This window comes from Barbus barbus (genome assembly GCF_936440315.1).
Source record: "Barbus barbus genome assembly, chromosome: 31".
Taxonomy (NCBI): domain Eukaryota; kingdom Metazoa; phylum Chordata; class Actinopteri; order Cypriniformes; family Cyprinidae; genus Barbus; species Barbus barbus.
In genome coordinates this window covers 15,117,698-15,141,794 of record NC_136759.1, presented here as the reverse complement: position 1 = coordinate 15,141,794, position 24,097 = coordinate 15,117,698, and the positions used below count along the sequence as shown (strand labels likewise).

General features: G+C 37.3%; 1 protein-coding gene across 1 annotated transcript in view; it reads left to right on the top strand.

Annotated features, from left to right (window-relative positions):
- The window catches only part of LOC306851419 (glutamate receptor ionotropic, kainate 4-like), a gene marked incomplete at its 5' end in the record, with an annotated part of 194,993 nt that overhangs the window by 42,842 nt on the left and 128,054 nt on the right, over nucleotides 1-24,097 (top strand). The window contains 2 exons of the mRNA XM_079387624.1: nucleotides 863-960; nucleotides 19,008-19,173. Of these exons, the coding sequence (XP_079243750.1) occupies nucleotides 863-960; nucleotides 19,008-19,173 (264 nt within the window). The remainder of the gene's footprint in view (nucleotides 1-862; nucleotides 961-19,007; nucleotides 19,174-24,097) is intronic.

The window sequence follows — 24,097 nt, the reverse complement described above, 5'->3', positions numbered from 1 at the left end:
TGTTTTCTTTCTTAGCTGTTTGCTTCCACTTAAGACCTAAATTACTGTGTTTATGAGGATACTTGCAAAGACAGGCATTTTGACACATACAGGTGTGTATTTAACCGTTCAATGCCTATAAAGTTTAAAAAAACATCTTCACATGCAAAATGAGTTCTCTTTCATTGCTGATTGCGTTTCAGTGGCTTCAAATCACTTGCTTTTAAACCACAATACTTAAAACCCTGTGTGAAAGATGAGTTTCCGTGACAACGTAGCACAGCAGTGTCTCGAGCGTGTAACCATGATAGAGACAATAGTCGAATATCTCTGCCGCTTAATCGTGTCTGCTGGTATATTTCCCACCCCTAATTGTTATTAACAGTTGTTTATATTATGGTTGTGATTATTTTATTATTAATAATTGTTAATATTACTTATTAATTAATTACTTATTTTTATTCTGTGATTGTTGTTGTTTTATTGTAACTACTACTAATTGTTAATATTATGGTAATTATAATATTTTATTATTATTAATTATCTTATTATTTAAAGCTTATTGATTCTATTATTATTATCAGCACCACTGATTATTGTCATTAAATTGGTGTTATCATCAATTTCTTGCAACTCCAAAGTAATTAGTCACATATTGTTTTCATTTCAAATCACCTGCGCCAGCCAAGCAACTGGCATTGAAATGAGTATGCTAAAACTCTCTGTACTTTTTGCTTTGTCTGGTATAATACACTTCCATGGCAGATGCGGTATCCTTGAATAAAAATGAGGCAGCAGCACTCTTGGCAGGGTTACATCTTGCTTTCCTTCTGCTCTCTGTCTGTAATAAATGACAGTTGGTCTTTCCTTTAACTATTGACAGTGTGCCAGATCATGTCCAAGGGGGTTGTGGCGGTCCTGGGCCCCTCTGCCAGCCCGGCATCCAACTCCATCATCAGTAATATCTGCGGTGAAAAAGAGGTGAGTGCTGGCATTGGCTCTCTTTTGTCATCAGCGCAACATACCAAAGCCCAGATCATATTACCAAGTAATCATTCATATCATTACCGTAATGACCGGTGTGGTCAGTGACACACACTAAAAATGATCCCTAACCGCAGCTGATGAACACGACAACCAAATGGCTGGTGTTAAGTCGTGACTACAATGTGCAGCTGTAATTAATAAATACATAAATTAATATTGACACATCATGCTCAGTAATCCCACTGTTCTGAATTCAAACTTTTTTATAAGCATTTGTTCTGCCGCTGGCAAACATGAAGACACAAGCAAACAGACTAAGTAAATTACTAAGGGAAGAATTAAATAATGCGTTTTAACAGAGAATTTATATTGATTAATTGTCGCTGTGATGCAGACTGAATTGTTTGGAGCAGTTTCTCGCTCCGTCAGACAGTAAAGGGAAACTTTCAAACACCGAGAACAAAAACAGAGCTGGATGAAGTGAAATATTTATCTTCAATCACTTGAAACCAACTGCTTGTTCATCCTATCTTAATTGCAGTTGTCCTATGTAAATGCTTTAATGTATTTGTATATGGATTTCTAGCTGACATAATGTCGTCACAAGCCGAGTCGCCAACTCTAAACAGTCTAGCATTGGAGCTGATCTGATATTATGTGTGGATTTCCATCCAGCAGTCAGAGAAATATATTACTATCACACAGGTAATGAATAATGCAGCTTGAAACACGTTTACTGTGCATACTCAACTGACTAAGCATCACTCCTTAATGCCTTCATAATTCATAATCAGTGGCAACTCGCCTTCCAAAGTGAGCAACATGCATAAATATTCATAGTCACATCTTATAAATGACTGCTTAGGTCATAGATGAGGCCTTGTGTAATGAAAGTTTAAACGTTTACATCAGCTATAATACACCTTGATGAATATTTATAATGCTGACATTTTATTTGTTTTTCAGGAGCTGTTATTTGTCTTTGCAGTAGGTCAGGGTTTGGTTAGTGCTGCGGAAGTTGTTAGCTCTTTTGGGATGATGAAATGGGGGGGGGGGGGGGGGGGGGGTCAGATACTCTCTGTCCTCTGTCTATGAGGAAAGGTCACTGTGCTCCTGTTATTGTATTTTAAAAAATTGTTTGTCTATTTCTAATGGTCTAAAGGGAGGAGGGGTTATTGTGTTTATAGTGGTGTGTGTGTGTGTGTGTGTGTGTGTGTGTGAGAGAGAGAGAGAGAGAGAGAGAGAGAGATACAGAAAGAGTACAAAACAGGAAGTAGTTTGTAGTTTAGCAAGGAGCCTCAGATTTTTCAGGATGTTTGAAGGGATAATTGCATATCTGAGTTAAACCAGGCTTACTGGGTCTCTGTGACTGATATGTTAAAGTATGGAATAAAAATTATTTTGCACAGTTCTGCAAGAAAACCACTTTGCAACCCCAAATGAATCTATATAGCCCCCAAAATCAGAAAGTTTATTTTAAATAAAAATAGGAGTATTAAGATTAAATTATCATTACCTTAATGCATGTACATTTTTACAATTATTTGTATGTATTTATTTACTGTTTGTGATTAAACTAATACATTGTTAAAAAAAAAAAAGTTGAGCAAACTTAAGTTTAAGGCAACCAGCTTTAGCATATTTTTGAGTTTTCTCAACTTACGTTTTAGGAGATTTTTTCTCAACGTTTTGTTGTATAAACAAGTTGAGAAAACTCAAGATTCTGCTGAAGCTGGTTTCCTTAAACGTTTTAAGTTTACTCAACTTATTAAGTTTATTTTCTTTCTTTTTTTTACAGTACTGTAAAAGATCAAAACTTGAGAGAATTTAAACGTTTAAGACAAGCTTTTGCAGATTTGTGAGTTTTCTCAACTTGTTGTTTTAAGTTTACAAAACTTAAAAGTTGAGAGAACTCAAAAATCTCCTACAGAAATAAGTTGAGAAAACTCATAAATCTGCTGAACCTGGTTGCCTTAAACTTTTAAGTTTGCTCAACGTCTTTTCTTTTTTTTCACAGTGTAGTTTGTAGTACAGTATTTTTACTGTATTATGGTAAAAATTGCAGTAATACAATCATATTTTATTTAAAATAACAAAAAAATAAAAAATATATAAGCAAAAAGTATTATTATTGAATTGTATTGAATTTTTATTATTGCAATTTTATTTATTTTTCCATAGTTTATTATTATTATTATTATTATCATCTTTATTATTATTATTATTATTATTATTATTATTATTATTGAGTGGTTGGGGAATGTACTAAATTGCCATATCAAAATTCTAATTTCATGGTCCTAAAATAGATTTCATATTTTTTGTTAGCAAAATAGAACTTATTTCTTTTATTATAATGTACATTTTATTAAATATAAATTTTATTTAGAGGCAGAATATGAAACAGACATGTTTTTGACAGGTTTTATGAGATTCACCCATTTCTGTGTACAAATTGAATTTACTTCTGTATGCATACAAATGCAGAACACATTAATTTCCCTCAGTGCGTGCATTCATGCTTGTGGGTGTGTTCATGCTGGTTAGATTGCAGGCATGTTTGTAATATGTGGGAGGTCTATGTCGTTCAGATTGTATCATTCGTATTTCTGTACACAGCTGTTCTGAGACTGACAGTTCAGCCTCAAGATAGAAGTAAGTACAAGATGAACCTCTACTGGTTTTTTGTTGTTGTTTGTTTTATATCACGGGTCCTTACATTGTTATTCAAGTCAGTCACTTGAGAAAAACATATACTTGTAGGACAAAAAACGGTGAGCGGAAAAGAGGTTTTCCTCTAATTTCTTATAAATATGAATGGTGTGTTTGTAGTACAGAGGGTGGCAGATGAGAGAGGCAGGAGCCTTTGAGAGCTTCAGGAGCCACTGCAGTAGAGCGGCACAGCTGCGCTTAAGGCTGAAGCCTTTGAACCGAAATGACACATGGGTACAGGAGAGGAAAGAGATGTGGGAACTAGGTGAGGGAGAAAGGCCAGGCCTGAAACCTAAGAGCACAACAGACATAACCTCCTGTGGAGCCTGAGACCTCTGCTGAATACATTCATACTGAAATCTTGTATTCATGTGTTGATATTCAAATCACAGTTTTGCCCCTTAGGGGCACTCTGTGCCATGGCGGTGATGCTGATTTTTATTCATTATTATTTTTGTAGCATTTTTGTACATTTTCATAAATAGGTGTGTTTTGTGCATTTGCTTTTGCATCTCTTGAATGTGAAATACAGTGGGGCTGGAAGTGTGATGCCATACTGAATATAGGATGTAAAAACTAGTTAAACCTCAAAATAAACAAAAGTTTTGAATTTGAACAAAATTAAAACAAGAATGTTGTGTTATGTGATGATGCATAAAATCAAAAAAATCAAAGTTTTTTTGTTGTAGTTGTTGTTTTTTCAAATTAAATGTTACTTACATTACTCAAAAGAATGATTAGTATTTTTACAAATTTAAATCAAACGTTCTGCTGGGTTATTATAGTTAACTAAAACTAAAACAAACCAAAAATTTGACATTTATTTCAGCTGCAAAGGCAACATTTTATTTTAAAGTTGATGAAATAAAAATAAATGAAATATATGTAGACATAAAAAATCCTAAAAATGACAAACAAAAACATTAAAAGTAAAATGCAAACGGAAAATCTAAATAAAACTGATTCAGAATATTAATAAAAACTATAATAGTATCTCAATTATACTAACATTGTTTTTCGTAACAAATTTTTGTATTTTTGCCAATTTATAAGAAATATTTTCATATTATTTGAATGTTTTGTATTTTTACTCATTTAAATCAAACATTGTTATTTACGGTATGTTTGTGTATTTTTGTAAATTTAAAACAAATGTTGTTACTTACGTAAGGGATAGTTCACCCAAAAATGAAAATTCTGTCATTAATCACTCACCCTCATGTTGTTCCAAACCCGCAAGACCTTCGTTCATCTTCGGAACACAAATTAAGGTATTTTTGATGTATCCCGTGAGCTCTCTGACCCTCCCATAGACAGCAAGGGTCCTTACACAATCAAGGTCCAGAAACATAGCAAGGAGATCGGTAAAATTTGGAGGCCTTCTTCATAAACTGTAAGCCGTTCTATTCGCCCCGAGAGTTTTCCTCCTTCATTCTCGTGAATGTGTATGTGCCTCCGGACGCGTGCGTGAGCGCCGCGATGCAACAGCTGGCCGAACAAATATCTGAAACAGAGCAAAGGTACCCGGACTCTTTTTTAATCATTCTTGGAGATTTTAATAAAGCAAATCTCTCCCGCGAACTGCCAAAATACAGACAGCATGTTACATGTCCCACCAGAGACAGTAATATATTGGATCATTGTTACACAATAATTAAGGATGCATATCACTCTGTCCCACGGGCAGCTCTGGGGCTCTCTGATCACTGTTTGGTTCATCTCATACCGACCTATAGGCAAAAACTCAAATCTTCTAAGCCCGTATTAAGAACTGTTAAAAGATGGACTAATGAAGCAGAGCAAGATTTAAAAGCTTGTTTTGACCTCACTGATTGGACTGTTTTTGAAGCCGCTGCCACCGATCTTGATGAACTCACAGAGACTGTAACATCGTATATCAGTTTCTGTGAGGATATATGCATCCCCACCAGGACATTCTTATCATTCAATAATGATAAACCGTGGTTTACTGGGAAACTCAAACAGCTTCGTCAGGCCAAAGAGGACGCTTACAGAAGTGGGGATAAAATCTTGTATAACCAGGCCAGGAACAGACTAACAAAGGAGATCAGAGTGGCTAAAAAGAACTACTCTGAGAAGTTGAAAAAAGAACTTTCAGCCAACGATCCGGCGTCGGTATGGTCTGGTCTGAGGAACATCACCATGTACAAGTCACCACCCCCACAGTCTGCAGAGAATCAACAACTGGCTGACGATCTCAATGTGTTTTACTGCAGATTTGAAAAGGCCAGATTGACACCCAGCACCCGCTCTGATCTGCACTTCACACATTCACCTTCCCCCCCTGCAACCCCCCTTACTCCCTCCCCCACCATTCTACCTGCGTTTAAAGTCTGTGTAGAGGATGTGAACCGGGTCTTCAGAAAACAGAAATCTAGGAAAGCTTCAGGACCAGACGGTATTTCACCTGCCTGTCTAAAAGTCTGTGCTGACCAATTGGCCCCCATCTTTACACAAATCTTCAACAGATCTCTGGAGCTGTGTGAAGTTCCCCGCTGCTTCAAACGCTCCACCATCATTCCCGTCCCCAAAAAGCCCAAAATCACTGGACTTAATGACTACAGACCTGTCGCACTCACGTCTGTGGTCATGAAGTCACTTGAGAGACTGGTCCTGGCCTACCTGAAGGACATCACTAGACCCTTGCTGGATCCTCTTCAGTTTGCCTATAGAGCAAACAGGTCTGTGGATGACGCTGTCAATATGGGACTGCATTACATCCTGCAACACCTCGACAAACCTGGGAATTATGCAAGGATCTTATTTGAGGACTTCAGCTCGGCCTTCAATACCATCATACCTGACCTTCTCTCAGACAAACTGAGACAGCTCTCTGTGCCCTCCTCCATCTGTCAGTGGATCACCAGCTTCCTGACAGACAGGCAGCAGCTAGTGAGGCTGGGCAAACTCACATCCAGGACTCTCACCATCAGCACTGGCGCCCCTCAGGGTTGCGTTCTCTCCCCACTGCTCTTCTCCCTCTACACGAATGACTGCACATCAAAGGACCCCTCTGTCAAGCTCCTGAAGTTTGCGAACGACACTACAGTCATAGGCCTCATCAAGGACGGTGACGAGTCTGCTTACAGACAGGAAGTTGAGCAGCTGGCTGTCTGGTGCAGTCTTAACAACCTGGAGCTGAACACGCTCAAAACTGTGGAGATGATAGTGGACTTCAGGAGAAACCCCCCTGCTCTCCCCCCACTCACCGTCATGAACAGCACTGTGACTTCAGTAGAGTCATTCAGATTCCTGGGCACCACCATCTCCCAGGACCTGAAGTGGGACAATCACATTGACTCTATTGCGAAAAAGGCCCAGCAGAGGCTGTATTTCCTCCGCCAGCTAAGGAAGTTCAACCTGCCTCAGGAGCTGCTGAAACAGTTCTACTCTGCAATCATCGAGTCTGTCCTATGTTCTTCTATAACTGTTTGGTTTGGTTCAGCTACCAAAACAGACATCAGAAGACTACAACGGACAGTTAGGACTGCTGAGAGAATTATCGGTGCCCCTCTGCCCAGCCTCCAAGAACTTTACACCTCCAGAGTGAGGAAAAGGGCTAAGAAAGTCACTCTGGACCCCTCACACCCAGCTCACTCTCTCTTTGTACTGTTGCCCTCTGGCCGGCGCTACAGATCACTGAGCACCAGAACAGCCAGACACAAGAACAGTTTTTTCCCCCAGGCCGTATCCCACCTGAACAACACATAACACACCCCGGTACTGTACATCTGTAAATAACCCATCAAACCTTCATCTGTACATAGGACACATGCACATTCACAGTTCTGTCTATGGCCAAGTCTCTTTTCTGTATATTTTTATTTTTATTACTTGTTATTCTTAATTATTGTATATTCTCTTCATTAGTGTTCTTTATCACCTTAATTATATGTTGTCTGCACTATGTTTGTACTTTCTGTACTGGTAGCTCATAACACCAAGACAAGTTCCTTGTGTGTGCAAACACACTTGGCAATAAAGCTCTTTCTGATTCTGATTCTGATTCTCTTCTGACATTTTACGAAGCTACGAGAATACTTTTTGTATGTGAAGGAGACAAATTGTTGAATAAAGTCGTTATTTTTTTTCTTTTGCACACAAAAAGTATTCTCCCGGGATACATCAAAAATATATTAATTTGTGTTCCAAAGATGAACGGAGGTCTTACGGGTTTGGAACAACACGAGGGTGAGTAATTAATGACAGAATTTTCATTTTGGGTGAACTATCCCTTTAAACTTTTTGTGTATTTTTCCCCATTTATAAGAAATATTATATTATTTAAAAGAACGTTTTGTATTTTTTGCAAATTCAATCAAATGTTGCTACCTAACAGAAAGTTTTTGTAATTTTATCACAGTGTAAAAAAAAAAAAAAGTTGACCTAACTCAAAAAAATAAGACAACCTATCACAATCAACTTTTTAAGTTAACTCAACTAGCAACCGACAACTTAAAAACTTTAGTTTTTAAAAGTCAGTCTACTGAGTGTTAAAAGATCTGTTAGAGCAACCAAAGATTTAACGATCCTCTTTCTTTCTTTTAGATTTGTTTATTTTCAAAGCCTTTGACATAATATGTTTTTGCCTCTTAAAACTAAAAGCAAACATTTATGCTATTAGACAAATGTATTAAACAAGTTGCAATGAGATGCACATATACAGTACCTCAGCTCACGATTCTCAAACATGGTGAGGATCATCAAATTTTAAATCAGTAAAAATATTAACTCTGATCCACATGACAGCTAACTGACAGTGACAACAGCAGCAGCAGCATAAATCAAGACAGTAAAATTTAAAACAATGATAATAGTTTAATAATAATTAACGTAAAATGTTTTCAAGCTGCAATGCATGCTGGGAACTTGTGCAATTTTGTTCAACGTAAAATTGTTTGTTCAGAGCATTTGGATATGTTGTGAACAAATACTTTAGTATCTAAGTAAGGTAAACAAAACAACTTTTGCTAGCGACATGTTTAGAGTATTTTTGTTCAGTTCATACAAAAAAATTAAACTAACTTCTCATACTAAAATTTCTTTGTTCAGGCTACTTTTTTACATTGGTTAGTAGAACTTTTCGAAAGTTGGATTTTTACAGTGCAGTTCAAAACAAATATTGTGTTTTCATGTTACATTACTTGCATAACAAAATGTTTATGTATTAGCACAATTTTAAAGTGTTACATTGTTATGTTAATTTAACTTTTCAATCAGATTGTTATGCTGCTAATATAATTTCTAATGGATAAACAGTTTAGTAACACTATAGTTTAGGGACCAATTCTCACTATGATCTATTTGTTGTTAGCATGCATATTACTAGCATACCAGCTGTTTATTAGTACTTATAAAGCACTTATTAAAGTGCCCCTATTATGGGTTATGAAAGGTTCATAGTTTGGTTTTGAGAGTCCCCAACAACAGGTTGGCATGCATGCAAGGTCAAAAAACACTTTCATTGTCTTATAATATGCATTTATTTTTACCTTATTTGCTCAATGACTCCCGAACAATTCGCTCAACGATTCATTTTTCCAAACCCCTCCTTTACGTGACGCTAGTCTGATGTGATTGGACGATTTAATTTAAAGCAATGTTTGTGAGCTTTTAAAGGTGCCATAGAATGCATTGATACAGTATTTTAAATTGTTCTCTGATATCTACACAGAAGGTATGTGACTTAGGTAAGGGCAAAAAATCTCCAGAAACGATTTTACATGTCCATTTACAACCGTAGGATTTCTCCCTAGAATGAAACGGTCTGTTATTGGCTTATTTGGCAGGGTCATGAATAATAATGAGCTCTGCTCTGATTGGCTGTTTCACAGTGCTGCTCAATGTTGAGCTCTGCTCTGATTGGCTGTTTCACAGTACGGCTCATCAGCAAGAAGGAAGCACAGGGAGGAAAATATATATTTAAATACTTTCTCTCGCAGTTATATCGTCGGGTAATTATGCTGTATATAAAACGCGGGCATCAGGGAGCCGTTATTAATATGCGAGGCATTGAAACTGCTTTTGAACGATCCATCGATCGCGTTATAGTTTCACTTTCAAGAGACGCGATCACACAAACTATGTTTACATTATGGAGCAACAGTACTTACCACACATTTCACAAGATCAGATGCTTGTCAGTGGCGCTCAGGATCTGTAAGTCATTCGCCATCATCCTCATCTCTCCTTACTGAGAGTGAAATCGTATGTACTGTAACAGGCTACCGCTAGCAAGGAGCTAACCATGTCCCTTTAGTGGCTCGCGTTATTTGCTTTCTGTGCCTTTCTGAATACAGACACCAACCCATCCCTGCACTTCACACCCCCTGCACGGCCTGGAACATAAAATTTATTTTGTTACAATACCTGCAGAGCTTCTGATGGTTCGGCCGGCTTAGAACAAGGGCGGGTTTATGCAAATGTTGGGGGCGTAGTGATCCCGACTGTTGCGTCACAGTCGGTGTTATGTTCTGATTCGCCTGTTTTTCAGTGGTCTTTTTTAATCACGAGATTTACATATGAAGGAGAAAACTATGGTGTTTGAGGCTCACTATATGTCATTTCCATGTACAGAACTGTTATTATTTAAATATGCCAGGGTAAAGACAGTTTTTCATTCTATGGCACCTTTAAGGCTCCAAAAGCGGCACCTAGTGGCAAGGAATGAATTTTCATTTTCATTCAGACCAACGCTAAAATCAAGTTTTCCCAGGTCTGCATGTGCAACAAGTGGGCGGGCAATATGCTAATGTTTCATGTTGACATCAAAATGAAACTGCTTAAGATTAATTTTAAAAACAACTCGTTTCAATGATTCATTCCCTCCTCTTTTTTTTTTTTTTGAGAGACAATAACTTTATACACGGTGCACTTTCAAATTTGAAACTTTGCTGGATGTTTTCATTCACAGTTTTACACACTGCATGAAAGGCAATTTTCAAAAATCCATAATAGGGGCACTTTAATGCCTTATTCTGCATGACTATATTTTAGATATCGTAATCCTACCCCATACCTAAACTTAACAACTACTAGCTATTAGCAAATAGCAATTTAGGTGTTTAAGTGTGTGACCAAACGTTATGTTAAAATTAGAAAGATTAGCAAAATAGAAGCATATTCACTTGTGCTTTTAGACTTTTGCCCACCACTGTTTAATCAAATTATGGTGAGCGGTCATCTCAGTCTCTCAGGTTATCACTGATTACATATTAAATTAGGATTACTCCACTTGGTCAAGCATAAATAATGAAGTATAAGCAGCGGCCCACAACAGGGAGACACAGAGGAGCGCCGGTGTGAGTTTAAGCCAGCAGACTCAACCTGGAAGCCCTGTTTATTTGTAGCTAGGTGTCTTTTTTTGGCATGCTATTTTGGGCCAGACTTTGTTCCAGGCTTGCCAGCGTATGAGAGTGGACCTAGCATGCTGTGTTTGATCCTGAATGCTGTAATTTTGCCAGCTATCAAAGCTTCAGCCCAGCAGGAGTCTTCATTTACAGCAGTCACTCTGCAAGAGCTGTTTTTTTCATCGTCTGTCCATCCATCCCTTCCCTCTCTCTCCATCTCCCTATCGACATGAACATACTGTATCTTCCCATACTTCTTGTGCAGTGTTTTTGGAGAAGCGCCAGTGATGTGATTTGTGCCAGTAACTTGCGATTAACGTGATTTGTGTTCCATATTACAAGTTGCTTGAGTAAGTAAGCATCTGTTGAGAATGTAAATGTATGTAAATGTAAAACAACCGAATCTGTCCTCGCTTCAGGTTGGCTGTGGTTACAGGCGGACGATTCTGACACAAGGGGGTGAGAGGTCAGTCGTGGTGATTAAGCTATGAAAACTTTACTGGACCGTATAAGGCAGCGAGGCTCTTAATGGCAGAACACTTCAGACCTCATTGGCTTAAATGATGTGTAACTACAGCGTGGCTGATCCCTCGGCGTTAAGTGCTATAAGCGCTAATGTTGTGCTTTATGGACAGATGAGCACTGACGGGAGAACAGGCGATATGTCTGACAGAGCACTCCAGATTTGCTGTCAGATTCCCCACTTTCCATCAAAATGGCTCTCATTCTTGTGGCTGTGCTTGGAAATCTGTGAACCTTGAATCTGTGTCTTATGGGCTCTATGACTGTTTTAATATCCAAAGTAATTTGATTAAACTATTTTAAGATGGTTTAATGCCATGGTCAAGTAAATATAACTAAAACAAATAAAATCGAACAAAGTCAGATAAATTGAAACAAAGTGGCACTATAAACAGGGACAAGTGTACATTGATATTATCATTTCACAGGAAGTAGAGAGGAAAATCTACTTGCCAGTCATCGTGCACAACCTGAGTACTTGAATTATGGCAAAAATGAATGTTGTGAACAAGATTTAAGCCTCTGGCATTTTTTATTTAGTTTAATTGATGTCAAGTGTGGTTCCTACGCAGATGTTTGTGGGCATAAAATGCATAAGATGTGATCGTTATAACATAATTATCAAGCTCATGGGTCACATAACAGTTAAGTAGACTTTCAGTATAACCAAATAATGTTTATTTTCATATTAAAAACGGAAATGTATGACAATTTAGAATTTAAATTAGAATTTAGGTTTTTAGAAATGCAAGTTATATCATTTAAATATGCAGATATATATTTTTATATGAATACACATGACAATATTTGTGAAAATATGATCATTTATGTTATATTTATACATTTCACATGTATTTTCATAATTTCCACATATTACTGTATTTCATAATTCTTGAAATCCCTAATCTTTGTGATTTTCTTTAAATGATTTTCGCTGCTTAGTATGTAGGGAGTCGAGCACACTGCACAGGGACCTTGTGAACTGAAACACAGTTAACTACACTAGTTAACATGAACTACCAATGAACAATATTTCTACAGCATAGATAATTTGTCCAAAAACAACCTTATTGTAAAGTGTTACCGATGAACTTGATACCAGTATGTTAAAAATAATTGAAAGTGTTAGAAAAGTCTAGCCTCATTTAATCACCACTTGGTTTGATATTTTTATGCAGTGCAATGACATTTAGACATTGTACTATATATATTTGTCATTTAAACTGGGGAAAATAACAACATCCGTGAATTGCATTGAGAAATTTATGTAACATTGTTGATTATCTCTAGTTTTGTCTTTTTTGGAGTTGCTTTTCTTTACTCGGCGCAAACATTATAACGCCCCCAGCTCATAACCAGCTGTGGAAACGCACAAGAAGGTTCCAGATTGGCACCAGCAATGTCGGTGGAAAAAGGCTAAAAAGTCCCTCCGGTACTGTCACGAAGGGGGAGGACGTGACATTTTCAGAAGAGAGGGCCTTGTTGTGAAAGTGGATGACTGTGTCACTGTATGCCCGTACCGCTCTGCTTTTGTCGTGCAAATAAAACACAGGTGCTGCTTCCTCATCCGCCTGATGATAATTAGAGTAGCACAGCTGTTGGCTGCACCTCTGCTCACCTCTCTTTTGCTGTGCAATTGATCTGTCACGCCGAGGGACACCCGCGCAACTGAATTTACACCAACGAAAATGAGTTCTCTTTATTCCTTACTAAATGGATGTGCGTAGTGGCGCTATGCCACTCAAGACCCCTCCTGACTTGTGAGAGCCCTTTCAAATTCAATTAATGCTTTTGTTTCTAATATGATGGATGTGCAAAAGACACTGGGCCAGTTTTCTATTGTCTCTTTGTTCTGTGGTCATCCATGGTGCAGTGCTGTCTTTTTGTGGAGGTGTGAATGGATCAGGTTTTTACGCCCCAGCTGAGCCCATCGGCAGTGCAGAGTGGAATTATTCATGGGCTTCATCAACTCTGCAAACAAATCCCTGGGCAGGCATGAATGCGCTCTTAACGAGTCATGCATTTAGTTGTGTGTTATTACAGCACATATCCCTGCTAAATATTTAAGTGTTCACAATGTGCTCTAATTTCTGGAAGCCTGTTTCTGCCTCAGATTAAAAAAGTAAAAAGGTACTGTAATTTAGACAACTCACAATTGCAATATACGTATTTCAGCATTTTTCATTGGAATTCTGATTTTTCTTTCTCTCAGTTGCAAATTTCTTTCTCTTTTAATAGTTTTTTATGCTTTCTATGCTTAAAACATGATTTTTTCATGTTTTAAGTAAATATGAAAAGATGTTTGGTTCATTTGCCGCTTGAACTAAGGCAATATAGTAATCTGTCACAACACATCAAAGAGCCACAAAACGGTATTTATTGTTTGTTAGTGACAACATTTGAAAATGGAGACTTTTTCATACCAAAAGTAACCTGCTCTGTCTTTTCTGCCGGCGTGTTGTCAATTTCCTCTTTGCTTTGCGATGTATTTTTCACTTCATGAAAACATGATGTGTAGCCTCAGAGCGGCATGGCTTGTTGCACGTAGCAACAGTATTCAAGATTCAAGATTTTTATTTGTCACATACACAATTATACAGAGTATAACCAGCAGTGAAATGTAAGTCAGGTCCGCTCCAAGGACAGTGCAATTATATAGAATACAAAACACAGAATGTACATAAATATTAAGAAAAAGAAAAGTAAAAAAAAATAAAAAGAATAAAATAAAATAAAATAAAAAATAAAATATATAAATATAAATATAAATATGCAGGTCAGTATGTTGTTGACTTAAATAATAATATAAGCAGGAATGTGCAAAAGAATGTGCAAAAAACGTTGTACAGGGTATTCACATAGCAGCAATACGAGGTAGAAAAAATGATGAACAACTTATTGATATTAGTGATATTTACATGGAGTCATGTGATGTTATGTAAATATCACTAATATCAATAAGTTATTCATCATTTTTTTCTACCTCGTATTGCTGCTATGTGAATAACTAAGGGGGTGGGTATTTTCAAAGGCTTAGCACCTTATTTAATAGTGCAGTTGCAACTTTTTCACATAATTGTGACTTTAGAACTCAAATTGCTATTTTATTTCTCATTATTGTGAATTTCTCATTACTGTGGTTTTATAACTCGCAGTTGTGACTTTATTACCTACAATTATAGCTATTTCATATTATCAGCTTTCTGACAATTACTTGTTTTATTTTTAGGAGGGAACTGGCTTCCATAACCACCCTTGAGCATCAATGGATTGATTTGTTGTTTTACATGGAGTGCCACACATTTGCCCACAATGGCTGAATGCATGAGCAGAGACCAAGGGAGGCACACACCTGCGGATTCCATCTGTTAGGTGATATTTGTAATACACCAAAGATTACTTGTCCAATTCACCTCCATTCACCACGGCTTCACCTTTCCACCTGCACCACCGCTGGTAGTCGTGGTGCAGTTTAAAAGGTGACCCACAGCTTTAAAACGTTAGAGTCTTTCAGAGGATTTCTATTTTCTTTGGAACCAGCAGTGATGCTTGCAAAACAGTGATCGTAGAAAGTGTTTTTTTTTTCCCGAGCAGGCTGTTCAATGAGATTGTGGTCAATGCTCAGCTTTCTCTCAAGGCCTTGGTGGCCTTTTCTTCTCTTTGCTCCCTTCACCAGGGACTCTCAGCGCTCACATAGCCTCCAAAACATGATTACTCCACTTAGTGCTTGAATGTGTGTTTTTCCCCAAGCAGCTGACTTCCCATGGTCCATTGCACCACATTAGAGAGGTGTACGATGTCACGATCATTCACAATACCCTTCCAGCTACTCTGCCTTCCCCATATGGTCGATCTCCATGTCTTTGAGTAATGGCAATGCTTTCTGCCTGCATCCGCCCCCACCAACCTGTGAGGCAACCTAGCAAGGCTTTGTCACTCGCTGCCGTATCAGTTGACACTGTGGCCCTGGTAAAAGTTCTGTGATCTTTTATTAAACATGATTTTGTTCCTCTGGCACGTAAGGGAACAGATGTAAGATCTCATTATACTTTACCTTGCCATATGGCATGAAATCCCCCAGGGTTCCCTCCTGAGACCGTCCACCCTTATGGATGTGTTTTTGTTCAGAGCCACAGGTAGAAAGCTGGACGACCATACGCAGTAAAACCAGGCCTAACTTTAATACTGAATGGTAAAAAAGGTCAAGGTGGGAGTTTTGCACTGCAGAGTTTCTTTCAGCACAGAATCACAACAGTCTGCACAATTTCATGCTTAAGTGAGAAAACCCTACGTGTGCCAAATGACTTCACAAATGGCGCTTTGTAAAAGCCATGCATTTCCCTATGAGGTTTAAACTGATTATTTAAATAAGCCAAGGGACATTTTAAGTAACGCTCATGATGTCGCAACAGATTTTGTTATTCAGAGTTGCATATTTTAGTCTGGCAGTTGCACAGTAATGTCCTTTCCTTATTGTAGTTTAAAACCCTATTAAGATGACTTTGCAAAACTGATTGTGTACTTTAAATAAAACATTTTGGTAATGCACATTTAGATAAAGACAAACAAAGAGCTCAGTTTGCTCAAAGAGTGCATACAAGAATTATAATTTAATCAACTGAATTGTCGAAACAGTTACAATACAATTCACAAGCTATTTATTGCAAAACCATCCAATTGTACTGTTCTACATTAGAAATGTCCAAAATGCAGCATCTGTTGAGTACCTCAATATTCATTTGTTCCATATCAGCATGTTCCTGCTGGTTTAAATGAAATGTTCAGCACATGTACGTATACTGCAGTGTTGCATGGCTGTTTGCCTGACTTCAGTGAGCTGCTTTTGGCCTGCACCAGGCCCCTCATTAAAAGCCTGTCAGCAGTGCATCTGTAGGCCTGAGAGCCACTCTGTCAACCCGCAGGAGCAGACAGCACACGGACAGACAGATATTACCCTCATACACAACTCTCCCTCTGGCCCACAATTCCAATGTTGCAGCCCAGATTGGCTCCACCAGGGCAAAGAGTTTCTATTTACGCCCTGGAAATGATGCTGATACATATGCAGTGTGCTGTAACCACAAGAAAATGGCTTTCAAACCTCTTTCACTGTTATGCTCCATTTCCTGTTCATACACTATGGATATTTACTATGTATGTTTGAGCATGCAATGAGACATTAGATTCTGACATCTGTCCGATGTAAGGGATAGTTCACGCAAAAATGAAAATACTGTCTTTATTTACTCGCCCTCATCGTGTTCCAAACCTGTATGACTTTGTTTTCAATGGAAAAAGAAGAAGACTTTAGAAGAATGGGGCTATTTTCTATGCAGTTACCATGAACAGGGAGTATAGCTTTCCAGCTTAGGGATGCATAAAATGTGACACAATGAAAGTGGTCCATACAACATTCACTATATTCCACATCATAAGATAGCTTATGAACACACCAAAACTTAAAATAGTTCTCCCAAAAGCTAAAATTGTCATCCATTGCTCACCCTTTGTTATTTCAGACACATTAAACTTTTGTTTGTTTTCAGAACACAAATCAAGATGTATTTAGTGAGATTTAGAGATTTTTTACACCAAAACTTGGATGCTTATAAATGTTCATAAAGGTTGTTCATGAGGTGTGTTCTTGAGCATTAAGCAAGCATGTTTGAGTTTTCTTTTACCATATTTAATGTGCCCTACATGCATTGATCAGTGTTTATGCATAAATGAAATCTCTTCTTAATGAAAAGCGATCATGTCTCTTCAGATTCATACTTGATTCATATGGATTTAATCTTTTTACTAACTTTTTGACGTTTAGTGTCATTGGCTTTCATTGGAGAGACAGAAATTGCACAGGTTTCAAGAAAAATATATTTATTTGTGTTTTCCAAGATATTGAAGGTACTGACACCTAGGGTTGCTCCCTATGGCTTATTTATGAGAGTTCCTGAGAGACGTATTGAATTTTCTTCAGGATTTCAAAATGTTATTTTTTGTCAAACTTTGTCTCTGAAGTTGATATTCCATCACTCAAGCTAATATTAAATACTTATTTACAATGTTTCATCTATAAATGTTCATAATAATGATGACTTGTTCCACAAAGTACATGTAAACCCAAATAACCTCCACTTTTTTTCCTTACCTCCCACTCTGACTATTAAGACCCTTGACATTACATCTTAATGTCCGCTGGAGTCAGTCCACACGTGTTCTATATAAAATGGCAGCTCATTAAACCTCTGTGAAGTTCATTTCACTGCCCAGCATTGTTACCCAGGAGCTCCACTTGAAGCTCCATTTGAACCATTAATTAGTTCAAATCTCATGCTGTTAAATCTAGAAAAATCTAAAGGTGCTTTTTCTTGTGTGTATAGGTGCTGTTTGTCTTTCCTTGCTGAGCTGTATGTGTCACTCTGTTGAATTACCTCTGAATAACAAGAGCTTATGCACGCAGGAGGAAGTCCAACTGTAGCCGCTATTTACAAGTCAGCACAGGGGCTTTGGACAGATGGGATGCTGTCTGGAATCCGGCGTGGGGAATAGAGAAAAGCATCTTCTCTGAGAAATAGAAAGAGCGGTTCTTGGAAGGTCAGAGGCTTGTACATGTCTTTTTGCTGCAGCAAGCCCATTACCAGCCTCTCTCCGAGTCCTCCATCTCCAAGAATACCAGTTGTCCCCCGAGTGTCGCGGAGCCCACGCGCCCCATCCATCCACACTGGCGGGGACTCCATTACGCCCTGATGGAAAGCGATGGAAAACCAATTGGGGATACAGGGCCGTGCAAGTACGATGCATGGTAACACGGCCCGTCCCAGACAGGCAATCTGCTGTGATGAAGAGGCCCTTTACACAGCCCGCCTGCATCCTCTAGGATCCCCTTCAACCCCCAATGAGCCCAGCACCCACTTTTCCCAACCCCGACACACCCGCACATCAGCACACATCAAATCAGAGAGCAGCCAATGCTAAGGTCTCCATGGATAGCGAGACGTTTTGCGTTGTGTGCTATCTCTGTTCAAAGACTGTTCGAAGATGTCAAAGGTCACTGCACATGACCTCTGTCTGAATAAATATATCACTGGCCTTTACACAGCGAGAAATTCTGCCTCAATCATTGCTGAGGTTCAAAAAATCTGTTTTTATTTAATCTAATGCTGCGGAGTTTTTATTGTTAATTTACATGCCTTCAGAGAGGACCTTTTGAAATTATTCAAATGAGTTTTTATTAGTTTTAGGCGTAAAATGGATCTAATTAGTCTGATGAGAATGCGGTGATTCTGTTGCACAGTCACTCTTGAGACCTGCATCACAGCGCAGTAAACAAAACGCCCTCCTGCAATGTTCTTTCATTCAATTTACCTGCGGTAACAGCCTAACAAGAGGGGTCCTGCAGGGCTCAATTTCTCTGTCCTGTTCTGTGTCCCTGTGCAGGTGCCGTATGTGAAGGTGGCTCCGGAGGACATACTGAAGGTGCATTTTCCTCGCTTTACCACGCTGGACCTCAGGCCCACTAATACAGACATCAGCATGGCTGTAGCCGGACTGCTAACGTTCTTCAATAGCAGCACGTCGTGTCTCATATGTGCTCAGGCCGATTGTGAGTATGACAGGGTTTCTATTTGTATTGTGTGTGTGTGTGTGTGTATGTGTGTGTATATGTATATATATATATATATACCTTTTAATTTAGGCCTCAAAAAATATATTTTAAAATTTTTCCTTAAGTTCCTAAATTCTGTTCCCTAAAATTTCCATTTTATTGAATTTTTTCTTTGCAGTTTAATACAAATTTATCAACAATTTATCATTAAATGATGTCTGAGGAAATTTAGCATTATAATCAATCTTTTAAAATGTAATCAAATGAAAATAGAACAACAAAGCATTGCATTATTATTTTTGTCAAATAAAATGCAGCACAACAGAGCTGTATAAATTAAAACATGATTGTAAATATGGCTTAGTTGTATGATATTCCTTAAAAAAAAAAATAATAATATATTTTTGTAAATTTCTTCGTCAAACTAAAATTTTATTTGGACTTGTTGTCATGAGGATTCAGAAACAGGGAAAAGCTCACAAAAAGACTCTCAGAGCAGCTCTGAAGATTAAATAAATGTGGACTATCATCATATCTTGAGACGACAGGTGCTGAAAACCTACGCCATTCATTTACGAAGAGAAACTTATTAGCGACATGCACTTATTGCCTGTTTATTGCGTTTGTTTCTGCTATGTAATCGGCTGACAAAATGATCCATATCGAGTAAAAATGTCCAGAGCATTATCACTGATATCAACAAAAATTGTATTGCCATCGCAATATGATATTGTTTATCACTCAGCCCTTACTACAGCTCATTATATATCAAAGATGTGAGAGACTTCAACGATTCTGAAATCAACAACTAAATAAATATATTATATTACTCTTTCTCGCCCACCTTGGTTAGAGGTAGCATTAGAGGCATTAGAGCATTAGAGGCAAAAATAAATAAATAAATGCAATAATTACATGTTCTACTGGACTCTTTCTTAACTGGCACATACTGTATAGAATTGCTTGCATCTGTCAAGCAGCAGATGTCCTCTCATATAGATTGTTCCAGCTGCTTTCTGAAATATGCATTCTCTACAAAGAGAAAACTGAGTTACATAGTGGTACATGCACTTTCTGCACCCTCTTTGCCACTGAATACTTTTGTCCATGTTCACATGCTCCATTACCTTCTTCTGATTATTTAGCAATAACAACTGCTTATTAAAGCTCACATATCCACACGTTTTTGATGATGATGTTGATTTAATTTCATACTGTTGGACTGTACTGCGTTGTTGGATTATTTCAGATGTGTTGTTCATTCTGTCTCTTGTCCATTTGTGTCCTTCAGGCATTCATCATTTGTGCTGTCCCATTCATTCACCATCAAACACCCACCCTGCCGCTAATGTCAGCGCACTCTGCTGAAACAGAGATGTCCATGGAAATGAATGGAAACTGAAGGTTTAAATCAAACCTGCTGTAGTCAAAGAAAAGGCAGCTGACGGATGACCCTTCACAAAGTCCCCTTATTAGACACACATTGAGTTCAGCTTGGCAGAGGATTAAAGTTTAGTATTCTGAATTCACATCTCGGTGCGAGGATGCCGCAAATTACCCAGAGAATCCAAACAAAGTCACATTGCCCCTTCAGACAGTGGCTACCTTTCTCCGTAATCAGCTTAAGGCCTTCAAGTGGAACAGCTATAATTCCCACTAAGACGTCAGAGAGGGGTGTAGAGAGATGGCAAACTACCAGTACAGACTTGAGAACAGGGTCAGGACTGAACCAAACCAATACAAAATTTCATATTGAAAAAAATGACCTTATATTATATGTGGGCCAAATTCAGGATTTAAGTATTTGATTCCTTTCGTGAGTTGGTATTTGATTTAATTGGCTACACCTAAAGGATGCTGAATTGGAAATTGATTTTACTGAACTGCAATTTGTGTCAAAACGTGAATAATTGTATCAGATATTAGATATTATATTTGTATGATTAGAGATATTTTTAAGTTTAGGACATTCAAAACAGATTTCAAATTTTCCCATACAGTACCACAGAAATGTTATTTATTAAATACAATGAAATATTCACTGCCATTCAAAAGTTTGGGATCAGTAAGATTTTTTTTAAATGTTTTTAAAACATTGTTTTAGTTTATTTAACTAAAAATGCAGTAAAATAGTCATATTAAATTTAAAATAGCTATTTTCTATTTAAGTATATTTTAAAATGTAATTTATTCCTGTGATAGCAAAGCTGAATTTTCAGCATCATTATTCAGGTCTTCATGATCCTTCAGAAATCATTCTAATATGCTGATTTGGTGCTTAAAAACATTTCTTATTCTAATCAGTGTTGTGCTACTAAATATGTTGTGTAAACCATGATACTTGTTTCCAGAATTGTTTAATGAAAAGCATTTATAATGAAAATCATTTGTAGCATTTTAATTCTATTTGATTTCAAATTCAGCATCCTGTTGAGGAATTTAATTATAATTTAAATGGTGTTCTCAATTCTCCTCTGAATGATGCACAACACTGGTGCTCAGATGAACAAACTCTCGAGAGACTGACTGTGGGGGATTGGTATGCCATTTGTGATTATAGCAATATCCGAGGTTCATCTCAGTTCTGAGTCCTTAAAAGAACCCAGTGTTTTGCTCATTCTACAATAGAAAGCTGAAAGCAGACAGCATTTCAGGTAACTTGGAAAGTTTGTCTTGTGGTACAATCTAAAGTTAACCATTTCACGCTCATGCCAACACTATTACTCAAATGTTTTTCTCTTTGTACCTCTAGAGTAAAAGCCCGACTTTCTACACAGAGATGAGTCGGAAACAGGAAAAACAAAATAACATTGTTTTTCAGCTAATAATGAGTGCATGCACTCCCTGAAGAATTCTGTAGGAAAATAAAGGAGATTCACAGCAGCGACAGACCAAACTTAAAATGCATTCTGACAGAAAACTTTTAGAAAATTGTACCAAGGTGCTTTTGACTCTCATAAAAATTCCATTAGAGCAATGCTAAACTTTGCAAGCTTCCAAAATAACCTATATTATTATATTACTATATATTATATTACTATATTACTATATAATTTCTGGCAATCAGTGCATGTATATATGTGAGCAAGATGTCACAAATTCACTTTTTTACAATTAGAAGTTATGTTTGCATTTATATTCTTGATATAAACCCCTTATTTCTCAGGGAACTTGTGTATTGTATTTTTTGGTCAATTGTATTGAGAAAGTTATATGTAGCACGAGGTCTCTTAATCTTTAAAACACTTTATAACGAATAGCCTTTTCAAGATTTATGACTTAAGACCCATTTGCACCAAGAACAATAACTGTAATGGTAACTTTAATGATAACTACTGTGTATTAGCATTCGGTCAAATGGATTGGCTGTCATCTGAAAACATTGCTTCCTTTAAAGGTGCCATAGAATGAAAAACTGTCTTTACCCTGGCATATTTAAATAATAACAGTTCTGTACATGGAAATGACATACAGTGAGCCTCAAACACCATAGTTTCCTCCTTCATATGTAAATCTCGTGATTAAAAAAGACCACTGAAAAACAGGCGAATCAGAACATAACACCGACTGTGACGCAACAGTCGGGATCACTACGCCCCCAACATTTGCATAAACCCGCCCTTGTTCTAAGCCGGACCATCCGAACCATCAAAAGCTCTGCAGTAGGGGTGTGCGATACTGCAAATTTTGGTATCGATCCGATACCAAGTAAATACAGGGCCAGTATCGCCGATACCGATACCGATTCCGATACTTGTCATGTAAAAAAACATACATTTAAATGACCAACAACAATTAAAAAAAATAACAATACTAATGTTGATATGACTAATATTATATTCACCTTAAAGCTACGTGGACATTATTTGCCTTTCTAAAAGGACTTTGCAGGCAGAGGAGCCCAGAACATGAAAGCAATAAACAGTTTCATGTTAAGTCTTTTCCTCCCAAAGAAAAGAGTTATAAAAATAATTAATGTCGCTTAATAAATTAAGAACGTAATATTAAAAGAGAAAACTCAGTATACACCTTATTAATGTTGCAAACTAGATATACAAGTAAGCAGATGTGCCCAGAATATGAAAGCAACGCTCAAAGTTTTCACATTATGTATTTTCCTCCCATAAAAAAACATTATAAAGAAATGTTTAACGTAAGTGGCTTATTGAATGAAGACATTGATATGAAAAAGAACTATTAAACCATAACTCGTTTATTATTGAAAGGATTTTAGTATGTTATGCACGTACTGTATTTTCTGTTTGTTTTATACATACTGTAATATTTGTTTGTTATTATCGCAATAAATACAAAACTGTGATATGAAAAGACCAAATTCGGTATAGTTTATAAAAATGTATAGGCCTACTATGCATGTACAGGCAAGCAGATGAACCCAGAACATGAATGCAACATGTTGAATTTAATTTTCTCTAATTGCAATATAAAAACATTTAATATGGTGCAATTAATGAATGGAGGAAGCCAGTGATAAAGACCAAATAAATAAATAAAAACTAAATTCGGTATACAGCTTGTTAATAAAATATAATATGTTGCAAGCAGCTGAGACCAGAATATATATGCAAACATGCTAAACAACATGTTAAGCATTTTACTCCCATAGAAAACCATTATAATGAAAATTTAAAGATTAAGAAATAATTTTAAAAAGCTAAACTCAGTCCACACCTTACAGTGATACTGTATAAAAAGGACAAATTCGGTATACAGGTATAATATGCATATAATATGTGAAGGATTTCCTTCCTCCCCTTTTCATTTCTTTTGTAGCTCGGAGTTCCGTTCCATCTCTCACTGTATCCGCTCGCGCTCGGAGCCGCTGAGTCACGTGATGGCATGACAACCAATCACAGCGTAGCAGGGGAGGAGCAGCAATGTTTGCATAAGAGATGTGAAA